This window comes from Lampris incognitus, chromosome 8, assembly GCF_029633865.1.
Source record: "Lampris incognitus isolate fLamInc1 chromosome 8, fLamInc1.hap2, whole genome shotgun sequence".
Taxonomy (NCBI): domain Eukaryota; kingdom Metazoa; phylum Chordata; class Actinopteri; order Lampriformes; family Lampridae; genus Lampris; species Lampris incognitus.
This window is the reverse complement of record NC_079218.1, coordinates 40148580-40168395: the sequence shown is the minus strand read 5'-3', so window position 1 is coordinate 40168395 and position 19816 is coordinate 40148580. Positions and strand designations below refer to the sequence as shown.

At 42.4% G+C, this 19816-nt stretch overlaps 1 protein-coding gene across 1 annotated transcript in view; it reads right to left on the bottom strand.

Moving 5' to 3' along the window:
- The window catches only part of sec24a (SEC24 homolog A, COPII coat complex component), a 45771-nt gene that overhangs the window by 21020 nt on the left and 4935 nt on the right, over positions 1 to 19816 (bottom strand). The window contains exons 3-13 of the mRNA XM_056284448.1: positions 16763 to 16933; positions 14759 to 14821; positions 11728 to 11897; positions 10754 to 10941; positions 9692 to 9794; positions 8728 to 8854; positions 8208 to 8317; positions 5539 to 5651; positions 4751 to 4869; positions 3782 to 3837; positions 1681 to 1887 (exon numbers count right to left, since the gene is read on the bottom strand). Of these exons, the coding sequence (XP_056140423.1) occupies positions 1681 to 1887; positions 3782 to 3837; positions 4751 to 4869; positions 5539 to 5651; positions 8208 to 8317; positions 8728 to 8854; positions 9692 to 9794; positions 10754 to 10941; positions 11728 to 11897; positions 14759 to 14821; positions 16763 to 16933 (1427 nt within the window). The remainder of the gene's footprint in view (positions 1 to 1680; positions 1888 to 3781; positions 3838 to 4750; positions 4870 to 5538; positions 5652 to 8207; positions 8318 to 8727; positions 8855 to 9691; positions 9795 to 10753; positions 10942 to 11727; positions 11898 to 14758; positions 14822 to 16762; positions 16934 to 19816) is intronic.

The window sequence follows — 19816 nt, the reverse complement described above, 5'->3', positions numbered from 1 at the left end:
AAGCGGCTGGCCACTCCCCATGTATCGGAGGAAGCATGTGATAGTCTGTAGCCCTCCCCGGATTAGCAGAGGGGGTGGAGCAGTGACTGGGACAGCTCGGAAAACAGGGTAGTTGGCCAAGTAACAATTGGAGGGGGGGGGGGGGGCAACAAAAAAAAAATACTCGTTAATCACAATTATTTGTATGACAATTAATTGTCAACTAAAATTTCATAATCGTGACAGCCCTAAATACAGCATTACAACATTAAGTGACATCACCTTAAAAAAATGTCCAATAATGTTCTAGAGTGTGTCCATAATAAGACGCAAGTGTTGAGTCATCCTTAACCTGCAAGTAGCATAGCATCACTTTCAACAGTCTGTTTTCAGGCTGAAGATCAACAGTGGTGTATGTTATTTTGAAAAATCTGTCAGTTGGATGCCGATTTGTTAAAATATATAACCTGGGGAAAAACACCTAGCATATGAACTAGCGTCAACCTTTACTAGCAAGAATTTATGTCGCTTATACAAAGTAAATAGCCATTCAGATCCCCACAGGTACCTGAAGACTTGCTTCAAATTTAATTTGCTATCGTTGTCAATATCTGACATTATCAGTAGACCAGATTTACAAAGCAATCTACAGTTTCCTTAAAATATTATTGAGGTGTAATGGGCTTTAGGCTGAAATGAAAATATTAAAGCTAGGGTAGGCAATTTTTTGGCAAAGCATTTTTTTTTAAATCACATTTGTTGAAATTCTCTTTACATCCTGACAGCAATCAATAAATGAAATGCGCTGACAAAAAAACAAAAACGAAAAAACAATTGCGGTATCTGTGACTGTCGCAGGCCTGTAATAAGCCCTTCCAATCATTTCATTCTGTCCATACAAAATGATTGGACGGCCTACCTGCCTGTCTATATACCTACTCACTTAACTGCATGCACCGTGCCAGTACATTCATTGCGTGTGACCAGAGTATTCCAAAAGGCTAAGCAAGGCTAAAGCTAGGAAGCCAGTTGCACAAGAATGGCAGAGAAAGTGCAGCCAACTTTTCCAGTTCCTCTAAACCTACAACAGCTAAACAAAACAAGAAAAGAAAGACAAAAGTAGAAAGGCTATGACCAAAAAGAGGCTGGATAAAGAAAGAGGTCACACCAGAGTCAACACTAGTATGCTTTTCAACGATGGTGAGAACTGAGGGAGCTGAAGGGCCTGGAAAGTGCTGCCATGATTGCTGCATTTCTGTTGGACGGGTAATTATCTGGTTTGCTTTGTCTTTGAGGGAATTTGTTATTTTCCTAAACTATATAGCTAATGTAGCTAGCTACTTATGTAGCTACCTTATATATTAGCTTAACGCTAACATTAGCTACACTGTAGGCGTAAGCAACACTCTCTCGTGGACTGACTCGTCCTCCAGCAATAGTCAGGCAGTGTGTGTTAATGTGCTTTGGGGGAGTGGCTTTGGAGGTGGGCCTTAAGGGAGGGGCTTGATTTTTTTTCGGTTGCACGCTTTCAAAATCTAGCTGAAAATTAGCTGGTTTCTCCAAAGTTGCCTACTCCAGTGTTAAGAACCAGCACCACTTTTAGACAGAAATCAAAGAGCAATTAAATAAATACATACTTTTATTTAGTGGTAAGGATCAAGTTTGCTGATGGACAGAATGCCTCACCATTTAAGCCCTTACCTTGGCAGATGCCCGCTGGTTGGGGTCTTCTCTGGATTTGAGCGCCCCCACGCCCAAGTTGGGCAGCTGGGTCTGAAAGACGGACATGCGCCCTCCGGTGGGTGAAAGCAGCTTGAAGGCTGCCTGCAGTGCCGGGCCCAGGGCAGACTGGGTCTCCATGGTCTTCTCAAATAAATGGGGCACGCTCTTAAGCAGATCCTGCAAGAGCTGAAAACAAAACAATTGGCTTAGAACTAAGTTTTAGGACCATTGGTGAAAGACTATCAGCTTTAGGGAGAAGTGCTATCTCATGATGGAAGCTAATTGTTTCGCATTTGCTTGAAATGTCGCCACACATGAGAACAGTTATGCGCCGACAGCCAAGCGGAAGGCGTCAGAGCACACTGTTGTGGACAAGATATGAACAACAGCCTACGCCATCAAAAACTCCAAAAGCTGTACAACAAAATTTAAAAAAATTAAAATTGGAAGAAAAAAAAACATCTTTGAAATCAGCAAGTCACCTTGCTCTTTTTTTTGTACAAAAATTTGTAATCAAAATCTTATAAAACTGTGGGTATTGCCTCGTTGTCTACTGAGGTTGCCGTTGTTTATCTGCCTCTTAGCAACGAGTTGTGGCTGGGTTGCATCATGAGCAGTGAAACTGAGTGTGTCTGTGATTGGTGTACCCACATTTTCAATGGGAAGCCTTTTCTGAAATCTCTACATGCAGGAATCAGGGACACTGTTGTTTCATTTCATGTACTTACATATATGAAATGAAACGAAATATCATTTCCCCCAGCCCACAGCAGTGCAATACAAAGACAAAAACACATTTTCAAGAACTACAACAACACACATATCCAAACTAACACATATATCCAAACTACACACAAAAACAAAAAAAAATCACTGTCCAAGGGAACGAACGCCAGCCAGGATGGCTGTCAGAACTGCCGATCTGCATGGGATCGCAGTTAGTTTAGCCTGCCCCGCTTCCGCGTCCTGTCAGACCGCCCTCGGTGTTTCCTCTTCGGGCGCAGCTCCAGGCAGGGGCTGTGGTCCTTGGGCCCACTGGATGCGGCAGACCAGGCTCCCTCCACAGATCCAATGCCAGCTCTCCCAGCCAGACACCCTCAACACACCTCCCCGCACTCCACACGACAACACCAAAAACACCACAGTCAACGCCAGGCGAGGCCACCGCCAGACCGCCCTCGGTGTTATCGGAATTGCTGGTCTGCATGGGCTTAGCCTGCCCCGCTTCCGCATCCTGTCAGACCGCCTTCGGTGTTACCTCTCCGGTCGTAGCTCCGGGCAGGGCCGTGGTCCCTGGGCCCACAGGAAACAGCAGACCAAGCTCTCCCAGTCATCAAACGAAGACAAAACTTAGACGCAGTCATGGACAAAGACACCGCTTGAACGGTACTGGGTGAGGCCACTGCAAACGTGAATTCGCGCCGTCATCTCCCCACACCGGTACTGGGTGAGGCCGCTGCAAACATGAATTCGCAGCACTTCCCAAACCGGAAGCGGAATGCAATGGCTAACCAGACGTTATCTCGCAGTGTGAAAACCTGGGAGATTTGCTCGGCTCGTGAGACTACAATGACCCCAATCCAGAAATGTGTTAGTTTGTGGTTATCATCTGAACAAAACACTCTAAGCTAACTTGTTGAGAAGACGTTTGAAAGCCTCTATTTTAAAGTGACTACTAAACTAAAGGCTTTTAAAAGTGAGACAACTTGGGAGTGTTTTATTCAGATGAGCAACACTAAGTTTGCCTCCACATTTCAATAGGAGCCTCTCTAGTCCATAGTCCAAAGGCTAAGGTAAGATGTAGAATGTTTCTCATTTGTTAGCCCAGTAGGTTAGGGACACTAAAGAATAAATGCTAGCTGCCACAAGACCCTTTCATTTCTTGTCAAGTGACAGCTCTTACAAGCACTGAAAAACAGAGCACAAATAAAGCTTTTAAAATGCATGAATCTTGTGACAGCTGGACTGGGCTAAGCACAGTGCAATGAGGCAAAGCTTGAATTGCCCATGGGAAAGCTGACGACGGATCACAATCACTTCTGCAGAATTTCAGCGTATCAGTTTAACAGCAGCTCCTTACCTCTTTGCATTCGTTGAGATTCACAAGAAGGCTGTCTGGTGTTGGTAAAAATATATCTGTGGGCAAAAGAAAAAAAAGGTGCAAAGATAATTCAATATCTAATTACCGATAATGGTTTTCCCTAACATTATAAGACTTGGGCACAGCGTTTTTTCATCACAGCACCTATGTGCTGGTTGCGCTGCTCCTGTCCTCTCCTCTGCGCTCCGTGTCAAGAGTTTCACAGGGGCGGGGCTCATGCGGCTCCACGCGCACGCACACACACACACACAGCAACCAGTTGAAGTGAAGACAGCGTGTTACTGACTCAAGGCCAATACGTGTTTTTCCCAGACAACTGCATAATTCCAGCCAGAAAGTTTGGTTTCAAAGCTGCACTCCACAGCTCCAGTGTGGGAACATTTTGGGTTTAAATCAAATGAGAGAGGACAGCCTATTAACATAGACATCAATTTTGCTTGAAAAAAAAAGAGTGAAAGTGTGTATTTGCATTATTATGCTATTATATTATCATTGAATCAGTGGTATAAAATGGTCTTAAAATGACAAAAATATCATTTAATGCTATTTCTGGACCAATATAATGTCCAACAAAAGCAGTTACCGTGACAGGCCTACGGACCACAGCCTCAAACACCTTGACATTAACATCTTAAACTGAGTAAACAGTGTATGAAGTGACTCACTTAAAGAACAGACAAACAGAATAAAGAAACAAGTGTGCGAACCTTTAATAATGATGCACTGAGATGAAGTGAAGTGGTAAGTTAGTACGACAAGGGGGCATCAACTCAATTCAATGTGTGTGGCAAAAAATGGGACACAGTTCATGAGTTTGTGTCAGATTTGACACAAGTTATAGGCTGGGTTTTGATTATTTCATTGCAATGGACATTTCTGAGTTCTGCAGTGAGTTATTTTCATTCATTTAGGTTGACAGCAGAGCCCTTGCCATTGGCCTCCTCTCACCTTCAATGTCGGACACGATGAGCATCTGAGGCTGGGAGAGCCCTTCTTGGAGGTTATAGAAGTGGATGGTGCTGTCAAAGGTGATGAAGCCTACTTTTGTCCGCGAGTCTCCTGGGAGCCTACAGCGTACAAGTGTTGATGAACACAAGCACACATTCGTGCGCACAAACACAAACACACAGACACACAAAATGAGTAAGTAGTTAGCTGACAGGTTTTTGCATCCTAGAGCTGACCAAATCAACACTATAGTAATAAAGCACACAACTGCTTCTGAACATATGTTCACGAGCACGTGCTTTACAAAAAGCTACATAGGACAAAGGCGCTGTCCACTGTGAGAAGAAAAAGTCACAATAAGGGAAACAAGACAGAACAAAGTAGTGTCTTTATAAAACAAAAACACACAGCTCTTCCACTACTATAACGATGACTATGACCACTACTAATAAATAATAATAAAAAATGGCAAAAATTCTCAGCAATACTGACAGGTATTGGTGATGTGTTTTTCCCCTACATTTTACTTAAAAGAAGTGGTGCCTGATAATGGAAGAATAGGCACCAATTTATTTATTTATTTTCCGCCAATTGAAATGTGTGTATGTTGCCTCATACATGTTGTATGGTGACATACAACTTGGTCAACAACCTGTTTATATGAGTGCACACACAAAGGCATACAGTAGCCCTGTGTGCCCATATATGCATTATGTAAGATCTCTAAAAAACTCTTAAATTAGTTTTTAAAACATTCACCCCGAGTAAGGCAGAAAAGGCGTACTTACGCATTAATGTTGTCCAGCAGTGACTGGCAGACTACGTTCAGGTATCCTGTCTCCACTGCATTGTGGGATACATCCAGGACAAAGAGGTACACAGCAGGCTGCGGTGGTCTCAGCTAAGCATTAAGAAAGCAAATGCAAACAAACATATCTGAATTTCACGTGGTTTATCTGGTTTTGGTTAAAACACACACACACACACACACACACACACACACACACACACACACACACACACACACACACACACACACACACACACACACACACACACACACACACACACACACACACACACACACACACACACCCTTAATGCATCCACAAAAGGACATCCCAGTCATGTACATGCTCACACATAATTAAAGGAAGACATTTCCTAAAATAAAAATAAGGACACTTTTCTCTGTATTTATTAGAGGATAAAAATGGGAAAAATCAGTTCAATTATTTCAAATAAATGACAACTATTATTACAAAGGGATTAAAAGCACAAAACTAAAAATTTGAAAACTTATCCCTTTTAGAAGTCACTGGTTGATCGGACTATGACATTATATGACAGAGTCCTTTCGTGTTTAAGAAACTGAATGATGACAATACCTCAGGTTATGAATCACAGAAAGTTGAATGAGTTCATCTGGACACAACATTTATTGGGAGAAACGTTTCATCACTCACCATTTCATATGGAATACCTCCATGAAATTACAGGATGACCCCACCCTTAGCAATAGGACCACCCTTAAGACTGACCAAGTGTGTCTGCTCCTGAAGCTGTGTCTTCAGTCCACGTACTTCACATACAGAGGGCCGTACTATAGGCAAACGCATGGGCGAGCTATAGGTTCCTCAGTCTCACCTATAGTGGCCAGCTTGTACATGGAGGAAGTGTAAATGAGGCCTCTGATGTCGCATCCAGGGACAACACTTAGCCATTGGTTCAGATTTGTGGACGAGACCTGGGTGAAAATTAAATCTCAGGACGTACTAGGTGGGTGCTTCACATTGGTGGTGGTTAGAAAGACAGAAGATACTTTATTATTGTCGTTGAACATACATCCAATGTACTTCATTTTCTGCATTTAATCCATCCTATGCTAGGAGCAGTGGGCAGCCGTGGTGTAGCACCCGGGGACCAAATCCAGTTCTTTCTTTCCGACTGCCTTGGTCAGGGGCACCGGCAGGAGTATTAACCCTAACATGTATATCTTTTTGATGTGGGAGGAAACCGCAGCACCTAGAGGAAACCCACACAGACATGGGCAGAACATGCAAACTCCACACAGAAAGGACTTGGGACGGCCTGGCGTTCAAACCCAGGATCTTCTTACTGTGAGGCAACAGGCTAACCACTGGGCCACTGTGCTACCAAAGTTGATTAGGTTGAGTTGAGTTTTCCCCCTTCACTGTGAAGCACTTTGGGTGTCAAGATAAAACACTATATAAATGTAATCCATTATTATTATTACTATTATTTTACCGACCACATTAACTTGGTGGACAACCACATCAAGTTCACTAGCGAGGATGTGAAAAATTACAGGTTAGCTTTCTTAGACTGTGAAATGGCAATTGGTGATGGGGGACATTTGATTGTTGATGTTTGCCGTAAACCAACACATACCGGTCAATATTTCAGGTTGGACTCCCCTCATTCACTGGAGCACAAACTAGGCATCATCAGGACGCTGTACCACCGAGCTGACAACGTCCCCACCGACACAGCGGCCGGGGAAGGGGCAAAAACCCACATTAAACAGGCCATGGTTAAGTGTGGTTATCCTAACTAGGATAACCACACTTCTTGTCAAAGCCAAGAAGATGCCCAAACAGTGTTCCAGCCAACCTAAGAGAGAAGGACAACAGCTGAGATGTGTATTTTCCAAACAACTCCGCTGCTTTCAAACCCCAAAACACGCTGTGCCAGAAATTGGTCCACCCCAAGAATCAGGTCCCCCAGCACAAATAGAGCAATATAGTGTACACTGTTAAGTGTCAGGGAGATTGCCGTGACTTGTATATCGGGGAAACCAAACAGATGATGGGGAAGAGGATGGCACAACACAAAAGAGCTACCTCGTCAAGCCAGGACTCCGCAGTCCACACCCATCTACAGGTCAGTGGCCACTCTTTGAAGGATGAGATGTGCACATCTGATAGGGAGGAATGCTCGATCGGAATGAATGGGGAGTCAAAGGCCATCTGTGAAAAGGGAATGACCATCCCTGAACTGGGGGGGGCTAAGAGTACATCTGTCGCCATGTTACAATGCTGTGATTCCAACTATTCCCCAGACCTCTGTGAATAGTACACATTGTCATTGTAACTTTAGTTAATGGTTTAATGGTCACTGCAATTTGCATATGAAACTGATCGTTGGTTTCAATCGTTATGCAACTGTGCTGTTTATGAGGGTAGGGATACCTGCAGTCCGCTGATACTGAAGGGGTCACTTAGATGAGTGATGAAACGTTTCTCCTGATAAATGTGTCCAGATGAACTGATTTAACTTTCTGTGATTCCCTTACCTGGATTATTGAGCATGCATCAAGACACTCAGGTTATGAAATATCTTCCTAAAATAAAGCGCATTTATTTGGAAATGAAGACTAAACTTATTTTTCTACAAAAAGGGTAAGTGCAATGCCACCAAGCCTGCTCAATCCTACCATGTATTCAGAAGGTGCAATGAACTCGATGGTTGCGTTCTGGACCTCAGGTCTTTTGTGTGGCTCTCCGTACGATCTGCTAACAGGGTTGTACATGAACTCCTCAGGGACTGTAGCAAAACACACAAACAGAACCCCCATAGTGAGGTGATTGTCGGCGTTGGATCACTGAACGATCAAACGGTGTCCCACGCAGGCGGCATGTGGATTATTTGTAAATAATTTTCTGTATTTATTCCAAATCCAAAACTGACTTTGAGAAGTCCCTTTAATGGATTAAACTTGGTGGCAGACCACGTTTTCAACTTAGTAAAGTAACCATCAACACCCTAACCTTTAAATCTGCACAAAAATAAATTAAATGAATTCATATACACCGTTTTAATGTGACAATGATGTTATAATAGCACAGCTAATCTTTACTTAAAATTTTACTGGACACTGCAACTGCAACTAAGGGAGGCAAAAAACAGACATTTTTGCCAGCTGTCAATTATTTCAGCCATCTTCCCTTCCTCACCATCATTGACCCGGTAGCAGAGGTTACACTTCCACCTCCTATGGTCCAGGAAGGAGACAAAGGGGTTGATGTAGGTTCTGCATGATCGACATCTGACAATGGTGCTGGACGTCACCACAGGAAGTTGCTGTGTGTGAAAACAAAAAATGAATCACTAAATGGAGAAAAAAAAAGTTTGCACTTTTGGCCACTGGACAGCCCCATGGCAGATTTTTTTTTTAAGTAACTTGCTAAAGAGCACATGATCTGACGGTAGAGATGAGAACATTACGCAACCGCCTTTTGTGGAAAGCCACCCTGTCGCAAGCCTGCAGAACTGAAGGGTTTATGACAGGAACATTCCCTACTTCCCTAATACTTGAAAGCTACAATCTTGAACATTTTCTGCTTGCTGTAAATTTCTAACACCTCTGGGATCTGGAGTGGTCAAACACCGCTGTAATTACCAGTATCACTCGAAATCAATTTGAAACGAAATATAGTCATTGGTGATGGTGTGTCAGCGTGTTTCCAACACAAAAAAAGAAGAAAAGTGAAAAAACAAATGAATTTAAGTAGTTTTAGCTACTGATGTCATGTAGTATATGTAGGTTAAGGTTTATCTGCCATATCTGCTTCTTAGTCATAACAACTGTACTTCTGTACCAAACTCATCGCTACCTTGACTCCAACCATATTTGGCTGCTATGGTGAAAACCAGAAATGCAATGTGCATTGTCATTTTTCCAGGGAGAGTCCTACCAAACACTGGCCATTAGAATGTGCAACTACAAATGTGTTAGCAATCTGGACACTTGTGGATTAGTTAATGCCTTAAATACACCAGCAATATAAAGTACTAAAAAGTACGCCTACATGTTTTTTTTAGTTAATTAATTAAATATTTAAATCTTCCAAGATTGTAGCTTTGGACATCACAGTTGGTTTGAGACGGTGTGGGTATGGAGGACATGAGCTGTATTACCGAAAGGTCTTTGAAAGGGTGGAGCAGCAGGCCCAAGGGCAGCTTAGCTTTGTTCAGCAGGGACTGGGTCTGAGGGATGCTGGTCAGGGTACACCGGAACACCCTGAAGAGAAAAAACATTTGGAAACCAACTCAAATACAGACACATCTGCTGATAGACACTATGCACCAAAGATCTTACAGTGCTCTCAGAAAGTGTCAGTGTATTATTTCACATCAGACCTTTGTCTGAAAAGTTTAGAGCACATCAAATACCGGAGGGGAACATGTGAAAATTGTAAACACAAAACACCTTGAATATACTACATTGCAATGGCACATTTATTTAGAAAAATGTGGATCTCGAGGCACAGCCCAATCATTAGGGGAAAATATCAACTTGATAAAGCACAGACTTGTGGTAGGATTCTACCATAACAGACTAGGAGATAAAAGTACAATAGCAAATATGAAAGACACTTTATTTTTTTGTCATTGTACAGCTGTGTTGGTTACAATGAAATTTGTTTTCTGGATTTAACTCATCCTATTGTATAGGAGGAGTGGGCAGCTGTGGTGCCTGGGGACCAACTCCAGTTCTTTTTCCTATTGCCTTGCTCAGGGGCACAGGCAGGAGTATTACCCCTAACATGCATGTCTTTTTGATGGTGGGAGGAAACTGGCGCACCCGACGGAAACCCACGCAGACATGGGGAGAACATGTTAACTCCACACGGAAACCCACGCAGACATGGGGAGAACATGCAAACTCCACACGGAAACCAACACCGACACGGGGAGAACATGCAAACTCCACACAGAAAGGACCTGGGATGGCCTGGGGTTCGAACCCAGTACCTTCTTGCTGTGAGGCAACAGTACCAACCACTGGGTCAACATACTGCCCCAAACCGTAGACAAGCTGGCGGGCCAATCTCATAGCCTTGGCTATGGAACAATTTCGACAACAGTGGGCCCCAAGCTAATGCTCGTTCCATTAACCAATACAGAAAAGGCTGAGCTTTGCAAGATTCAAACTGTGACAACATACTGTATACCAAGCTACCCATCACTCCGACTCACTCTGGGTTGCAGTTGATCTTCTGCAGGTCCTGGGGCAGACATGGTGTCGGGGCGGGGATGGGGCCTGGGGGCAGCAGGTTCCTGTCCTGAAGAAGGTTGACAACTCTCAGGGCCTCTGGGGTGCTTGACTGTAGGCTCAAAGCAGCTAGAGACGGGCTAATCTGGGCTGGCCCTGGACCAGTGGAAGGCTGAGAAAATTGTAAACAGAAAACAAGAAAGATGGATGTAAATGTGCCATTTGTAAATGTTTGTTAAAGCATGTTACCAGTCAAGTACCTCAACCCCCCCCCCAAAAAAGGGAGAAAAGCCAGTTTAACACCTTTCCAGCATTTCTACCATATTTTATCAAGTGAACATCAACAGCTTATAAAGTTAAGTTGAGTCAACCTGTGCATCACTAAATTAACCTGAACAGAATTGAAATATACCTTTGGACTGATGGGAGTGACCTTATTAAGAAGATCTTCCAACTGACCTTCACTTATCTGGGGTCATATTGGTATAAAATATACAAGTTTTGTCAGGACTTGAATTGTAGGGGTATTAAAGTTATCAGAAATTGACTCAAGTGGGTTTGACCACAACATCTTAAATTCAGGTGTCAGCTCAATTGTGGAATTTCAGAATGCAAAGATATCCCATTGGACTATGCGTAAAAAAAAAAAAAAAAAAAAAAGAATTCCTTGATTTTACTTACTTTTTTTTGGCTCCATGTTGTCTTTGTGAAGGAGTATCCCTCTACAAATGCAGACAATGTCTACACTAAAGGCTAAATAACCCTAATTTGCTTGGCTTGATAACTTAAAATGTCCACAATACCAAGTAAAACCTAAAGCTTGCATTTGTGCTCCAAAAGAACGGCATATGCTCAAAGTAACAGAACATTTTACATATCAAACAAAGAAAACCGGTGTGCTTTGCCTCCGCAAACACGCTAAAACACACTGAGGGGGGTTGGCTGTTGTGGAGCTCACCTGTTGGTACTGCTGAGGTGCTTGAGTGTAAGGCTGTGAGGAGGCCTGCATGGCAGGGTGCATGGAGGCCGCCGCGACGTTGGGTGGCACAGAAGTATTTTGGTATCCTGGAGGGAGGGATGGGTAGTGGCCCAGGTGGCGCCCTGGGGGTCCTGGCTGGGGTGGTCCAGCTAAGAGGTGGGAGAAGGACAAAGGTGTGTCAGCTTTATGTCAACACATTGGAATTACTTATAATTGGGGGGGGGGGCCTTCACTCTTATTATGATATTGCTTATCATTATATGATATTGCTTAGGTACTAGCTTGAGGAGCAAGATGAAAAAGGGTTTTTTGTAAGCGTTGAGACAATACACAAAAAGGAATAATGACCTTTTGATAAATACCATTTACCATGCACTACTCTTAAAATATAGTCTTAATATATAAAAAAAAATTTGACAAGAATTTTATTCAAAAAATACCAATAGAAAAAAGAATTGGCATTTGCAATTTGAAATTAATCAAATAAACAAGCATGGTCAGAATTGCAGAAGTCTAAACCATCGCTATTGAGCAATACAGGAAATCCGATGCAACAATCAACTATGGCCTTGTCTCAATTACTCACACTTGTGGTCTTGCAGGCATATGTCCACATGCACCCAATGAGAGCGCAAGTGGGTCCTGTTTCAAAAATGATACTCAAGCCTAATGAATTGACACACAATGCCCCATCACCAGCACTGTTTCAAACTACTATCAAACAAACTACTAAATGCTTCGACAACCTTGCTACTACTTTGACTTTCTCATTTAGCAGATACTTTCATCAAAAATGACTTACCAACAGCAGCTAAAATGATTCTTTGCAAGCTAAATTACAGCCGCCAGTATATTTACCATGCCATTACAAGTTATGTCTCATTTATATCACAACGTTAGGCCTTACAGAAGATGTACAGGTTACAATGAAGTCACATTTCATGTATCTAGCATAATATGACAATATACTGGGCTTTAGCATATCTGGGGTATTTGACTGCAGAGAGCAACTAGCATATATTACTAGCAAATATTTAACTTGGCACTTCCATCCTGAAAACTGGCTTACTGGTGCAAAACATTAAGCAGCTAATAGATACATGCCAGTTCATTAATCCTCATTTTAATCACAATGGCTGTTAAACAAATCTGACGTGGCAGAATGAAACCACGTCCTCGGGATGTCCCAAATATGCACCGATAACCTCCTGCTCCCTTTTGTCTTTACAGTGGACTTGAATACTTGGGGATAAGTATTGGGAAAGGACATCTGCCTTTCCCTGTAAAAACCTAAACATACAGTGCATTCGGGAAGTATTCACACCCCTTCACTTTCCCCACATTTTGTTATGTTACAGCCTTATTCCAAAATGGATTAGATTCTTTTTTTTCTCATCAATCTACATACAATACCCCATAATGACAAAGCGAAAACGGTTTTGTAGAAATTTTTGCAAATGTATTAAAAATAAAAAACAGAAATATTGCACGTACATAAGTATTCACACCCTTTACTCAGTACTTGGTTGAGGCACCCTTGGCAGCGATTACAGCCTCAAGTCTTCTTGGGTATGAAGCTACAAGCTTGGCACACCTATATTTGGGGTATTTCTCCCTTTCTTCTCTGCAGATCCTCTTGAGCTCTGTAAGGTTAGATGGGGAACGTCGCTGCACAGCTATTTTCAGGTCTTTCCAGAGATGTTCAATGGGGTTCAAGTCTGGGCTCTGGCTGGGCCACTCAAGGACATTCACAGACTTGTCCCGAAGCCACTCCTTCGTTGTCTTGGCTGTGTGCTTAGGGTCGTTGTCGTGTTGAAAGGTAAACCTTCGCCCCAGTCTGAGGTCCTGAGCGCTCTGGAGCAGGTTTTCATCAAGGATCTCTCTTTACTTTGCTCCATTCATCTTTCCCTCGATCCTGACTAGTCTCCCAGTTCCTGCCGCTGAAAAACACCCCCCACAGCATGATGCTGCCACCACCATGCTTCACTGTAGGGATGGTATTAGCAAGGTGATGAGAGGTGCCTGGTTTCCTCAAGACATGACATTTGGCATTCAGGCCAAAGAGTTCAATCTTGGTTTCATCAGACCAGAGAATCTTGTTTCTCATGGTCTGAGAGTCCTTTAGGTGCTTTCTGGCAAACTCCAAGCGGGCTGTCATGTGCCTTTTACTGAGCAGAGGCTTCCGTCTGGCCACTCTACCATAAAGGCCTGATTGGTGGAGTGCTGCAGCGATGGTTGTCCTGCTGGAAGACTCTCCCATCTCCACAGAGGAATGCTGGAGCTTTGTCAGAGTGACCATCGGGTACTTGGTCACCTCCCTGACCAAGGCCCTTCTCCCCCAATTGCTCAGTTTGGCTGGGCGGCCAGCTCTAGGAAGAGTCCTGGTGGATCCAAACTTCTTCCATTTATGAATGATGGAGACCACTGTGCTCTTCGGGACCTTCGAAGCTGTAGACATTTTTTTGTACCCTTCCCCAGATCTGTGCCTCGATACAATCCTGTCTCAGAGGTCCACAGACAATTCCTTTGACTTCATGGCTTGGTTTCTGCTCCGACATGCACGGTCAACAGTGGGACCTTGTATAGATAGGTGTGTGCCTTTCTAAATCATGTCCAATCAATTGAATTTACTAGAGGTGGACTCCAATCAAGATGTAGAAACATCTCGAGGATGATCAGTGGAAACAGGATGGACCTGAGCTCAATTTTGAGTGTCATAGCAAAGGGTGTGAATACTTATGTACATGCAATATTTCAGTTTTTTATATTTAATAAATTTGCAAAAAATTCTACAAAACCTTTTTCGCTTTGTCAATATGGGGTATTGTAAGTAGATTGATGAGAAAAAAAAGGAATTTAATCCATTTTGGAATAAGGCTGTATGTAACATAACAAAATGTGGGGAAAGTGAAGGGGTGTGAATACTTTCCGGATGCACTGTAATTAATATTACTAGGCGCTTATGCGGTCTGTCTGACACTGCTCCAAATACTGACAGAATCAGCCTTACCCATTTTGTTGTCCAAATGATTTAAGTTGTTTGAGGTTTGAGGACCATTACCAGCCATGGGTCCTGTTCCAACACAAACAGCACAGACTTCATAAGAATATTTTCCAACAGCACGTGTTGCACTACTATCACAATAAACTAATCCTAGATGAAGATGGAATGACTGGACATAAAGGAAAGAGAAGCATTAAAATAAAAGAATAAAAAAAAGGTACTAATGCACTATCCACAGCACAGATGCTAAAAAAAACTATTCAAAGGAGAAAAGGTTGAAACAGATGAGCTAAAGTTTGACTAATTTTTTTTCCTAAGAGCTCTAGCCCTTAGGGTGTTACAAAATATACGTTTATGGAAAGGTGGGATACATGTCCTACAACAAAGAGGCCATACAGTAGGGATGTACTGATCCTGACATCAAGGCAACTCCAGGCTAATGTATAGTATGTTGGAAATTTGTCCCAAATTACTATCTAATACTAAAATCATAAGTAGTCAGGGTCCAAAATTTGCTTTCTGGCTTACCTGCCAAGGTGACTGATAGATTAAAAAAAAAAAAAATGTCCCGGGCAGACAGTTGTTTTACCAGCCAAAAAAACTGCTTTATACTATTGCATTTTGCTATTATTACCATTTAGCTTGTCATCTTGGTCTCATATGCGATTCTCAATCAATAATATAGTATTGTGCAGGAATGATATCAGTAACAACTGTATGCAGAAATATTAACTCAACTGTTTTGAAACATTTGAATTAATAAATTCTGTGGTATTTGCCTTTAAGTGCAAGAAGGATAATTTATTATGGAGTCTGAGAATATAACAATTATAGAGGAATTAATAACAATAGCAAGATAAGTAACAGTAATACCTTCAGAGTCATAGGTCATATTAATGTTTTTTATTCTGTATTAGCATGTTCAGTCTTCTTCAGAAAATTCCCTCTCAAAGCAGTTTTCCTCCTTCTTGTCTTCTGCTAGTCTCTACGCAGTTTCAACTGCCCGCATAACAACAGGTACCTCAAATACTGTAAGACTGACGCAATTGTGCACTACGGACTACACGCGGAGCACGGCAGATCGAAGTGACAGTAGTTATTTTTTCCTCACCCGTATTTCGCGAAGACCCACCCTACTCTGCCTCTGATTGGCTAACCTTAACCACACCCTAACCTTAATCAACCTAACCAATGAGTACTAGCCAACCAGATAAAGAGTAGGGTGGTTCTTCCTGAAATGTGTGTGTGTGTGTGTGGGGGGGGGGGGGGGCAAAAAAAACAAAACAAAACAAGGCAAGCAATAGCAAACCACCAGCTTTCTCCAGCATGTGTAGGAAAGTCTTTTTTTTTTCAACTGGTCAGTGTGGCAGGTGGTCTCCATAATTTACTCACCAAAGACTAAATTTACCTGCATTTGGCGACTGGCGAGTGTTAATTTTGGACCCTATAAGTAGTATTTCAAAAAAATAAAAAGTGAACAAAGCCTAATAATGAGCCATTTACCTAAAAATGATATTTGTAATTAGTATTGAATTTTGAAAATTGAAGAGAGCAATCGGTGCATCCCCAGATACATGACAATAACAACATGCAAAGGACAGGAGTGGACACCATAACACTACAGACAGACGATCACACCTGGACATTCAATATCACCCTCCTGGCTGTCTGGCTCAGTGGGGGGCAGAGAGCTGCTAGAAGCCCCCCCACACTGAGCTGGTATGGAGAGGAATGGGGAGGAGAAATTAAGATAGGCAATTAGTCACAAAAGGGACTTCAAGTTGAGGAAAACATGTTCCTATTCTCAAAACCTACATTACAATGAGGAATTTGTAATTTGTGACAATGGGCTATACAAATAAATTTGACTTGACACAAGAGGTGGAAGTCCTGTTTTTTTTTTTGTTTTTTTTTTTTGCTCTCGTAGCCCGACAACAACGTTACTGACAATCCCACTACAACAGGAGACAGGGGAAACGAGATGCCGAGGACCAGATTTCACAAACCTACCATCAGCCTTAGGAGGTGGAGGTGTGGCGTTGCTGATGGGGGGTCCAGTTGGGGGTGGAGTCGGTTTCATGATTGGCAGCTGTCCTGTGGGTAGGGATCCAAACTGGGCGCCACCTGGTTGGTATGTGTGGGGGGCTGTGGGATTCAAAAGTGGAGGAGCAGTGCCTGGCACTTCACAAAAAGAAAATGCAGCACACATTATTTGCAAGGTTGGAAACATTATGCAAACATAACCACATTATGTACATTGACACCACTTCACAGCAGCTGTATGTTAGGAGTGAGATGTTGAGAGGGCACAGCTAAGCTCTGGTAACATTATAAGCGCTGACTGGAGGTGACGACAGCTAGTGGTGCCGCCACCCATGGCCATCTTCTGTGACAGAGAGCAGAGGCCGACCAGCTTTCATTTTTATGGTCAACACAACCAAATGCTAAATCTAGACCCCAGAGGAAGAGTCGGGAGTGTCCTCTATCGGCAATCCCATGGCTGGAGTAATAACAATCTGTCTTTTATGAAGGTTCCTTATATGGAGCATCCCACGAGAATTACTCAAACAATCAATACAGTAACACAGCTCAAGCTTATAGATCACAAAACTTGGATGATGTAACAGTTTCCTGTTGCACTCTTTTCATTATCTGAACATCTGGGCTCTGAGCTGAGAGGGGAACCACTTGCAGCTCCCCCACAGGAATTTGAGTGAACAGCCGTAATGGCAAATGAGCTCTTTGATCCATTTACTGATGTTGGAGAAGACTGGTGGGACTTCCTCTTTAGGTGCATTGCAATTCCTCTGTGTGACTTTATTGGTATATACCACATCTAATTTTACCCTCCTAACAGACTAATCCTGCTCAAGAAAATGACCCACCCCAACAGCTGAGAAGGTAGACTGCCGTCACCCAGATCATTCAGTGAGTGAGGACTCCATCAGGGGATGCACAATCACATCATATGCAATACTCCTGGGTAATTCACTACTTAAGATCAAATATTAACCATGATTATCATCATCATCATCATCATCATCCTTCGACCACAGTCGAACATGCATTCACAACATCATGCCAGTATTCTGTTTCTCATTTGATTTGGTAGGTCTTGAACATTTATTTGAATGTCTCTTGAAATACAGTCTATGTAGCTGAAAGGTCACCTTGTTAGAACATGGGAGATGCATACAGATAACGTCGGATATAATCTGATCTTTTGCTCTATAGACAAGTTGATGCAGCACTTCCGGTCCATTTCCGTATTTGGGCCACCCTATGCTTTTCTTTTCTGGTGTAACGAGTAGCTACCTAGTTACCACAGTTCAGGGAAAGGGCTTTTTGGCAATGAAGTGATGGGAACACACAAAGACGTTTTTCGGTGGTTTCTTCAAATTCAAAGTGTTCAACCACATCCATGATTCGAAATCTGCTGTTGGTTTTCTGTGGAAGGAAAACAATGGAATGCAGGGATATTGCCGTTTTGTGGCAGGTCGATGGGCAACACTCTCTATCCAACCACTCATTCAGGTGTTTCCGTGTATTAGTACAGCCATGCATCGCACAATGTGTCTCTGAACCATTTTTTGATTTTCTAATGTCAATTTTTAATGTTTAATGTTGTTGAAGATATCGCAGATCTAGGCTGACATGTCTACATCCGGCTACGGATGTTTAGACCGGAAGAACAATGCACCCACCCCGGCGCCCTAGGTAAGGGCGGGAAAAATCGTCTATAGCAATGTCCTGCAAAAAGTGCTCTCCTCTATGCAACCGTGGTTGAGATAGGTGGTGTATCACTGTAGATTTCAGCTTTGGTATTCTGCTCCCACCAGGAGATGTTCTTAACTCTCATAAGGAGGCATGTGTATGTTCCGTCAAGTCGCGCCTTAAGATCTTTTTTCATGGTCCACGTCTCCGACCCATAAAGTAGGATACTTACAACACATGCTCTGAGGAATGCTAGTTTTGTCTTGTGAGAGATGTCAGACCTCCATATATGATGTAATTCATTACAGTCATTCCAGGCTTGTCCTTTCCTTGACATAAGATCTTTCTTACTGTCGGCAACAAAAGAGCAGAGATATCTGAAGCCACCATGATTAACAGGAACCATGTAAAGTCCAGAATATTTAAATTACTCTTTCAACATTGTACAAAAACATTCTGACCATTTTCAGTTATAATGAAGATCCCATGTAAGATAAAAAAGAAAACATGTTAACAGTAAATTGTGTACATCCAACACAGCCAAATAATGTGCAGCTGAGTAGAGTATCTTTTGCTGCTAAATAAGTAAGTTAGACGATGAAAAGATTCGATTTTGTTTAAAGCTCCCAATGATTCTTTGTAAACAAATGACTACTGAAGACTGGTTAATGCCAACGGTTGGTTTGACCTCAATGGGTTAAAGAGGCAGCATACAATCCAGAGCCACATTTCATTCTGTTACACCCGTTTGTTTTCTTAAATGGAAGTTTAATGAGTTCACATATCACATAACCAAACAGGTTATGGTTATGTGGTGTGTCATATGACAAACCGCCGTACTCTGCCTCTGATTGGCTTACCCTGATATTCTTACCCGAACCAATCTCACTCTTCCTGTGACCAACCAATGACCAACTAAACCTAACCAACGAAGGCAACGAGTACTAGCCAATCAGAGGCAGAGTAGGGCATGGCGTCGCCATTTTAGGGGGGAAAAAAAATCGCTTGCAGGGGATCTTACCCACTCAACCCAAGTTACATAGTGCAAGAACAGGCATTCAGGGCATGGAGTGAGAATGAAAGAGGCACTATTCTCCCTATTACAAGTAAGTGTACCATCAAAATTATTTTGATGCCGTTATTTTAAGGTAAAAAAGTTGCATAATGTTGCTTTAAGGCAATCTGATTATTACAACTGCCATGTAAACAAAGAATCAAACTATCACTTAAAGTAATAAATCAACACAAGTATAATGTGATTAACTGAGCTAGAGTTTTTTTCAATCATTCAATGAATTCTGCTGTGTTATACACCTTAAACAGTCCTTTTGGAGAATTGGTTGCGAGCAT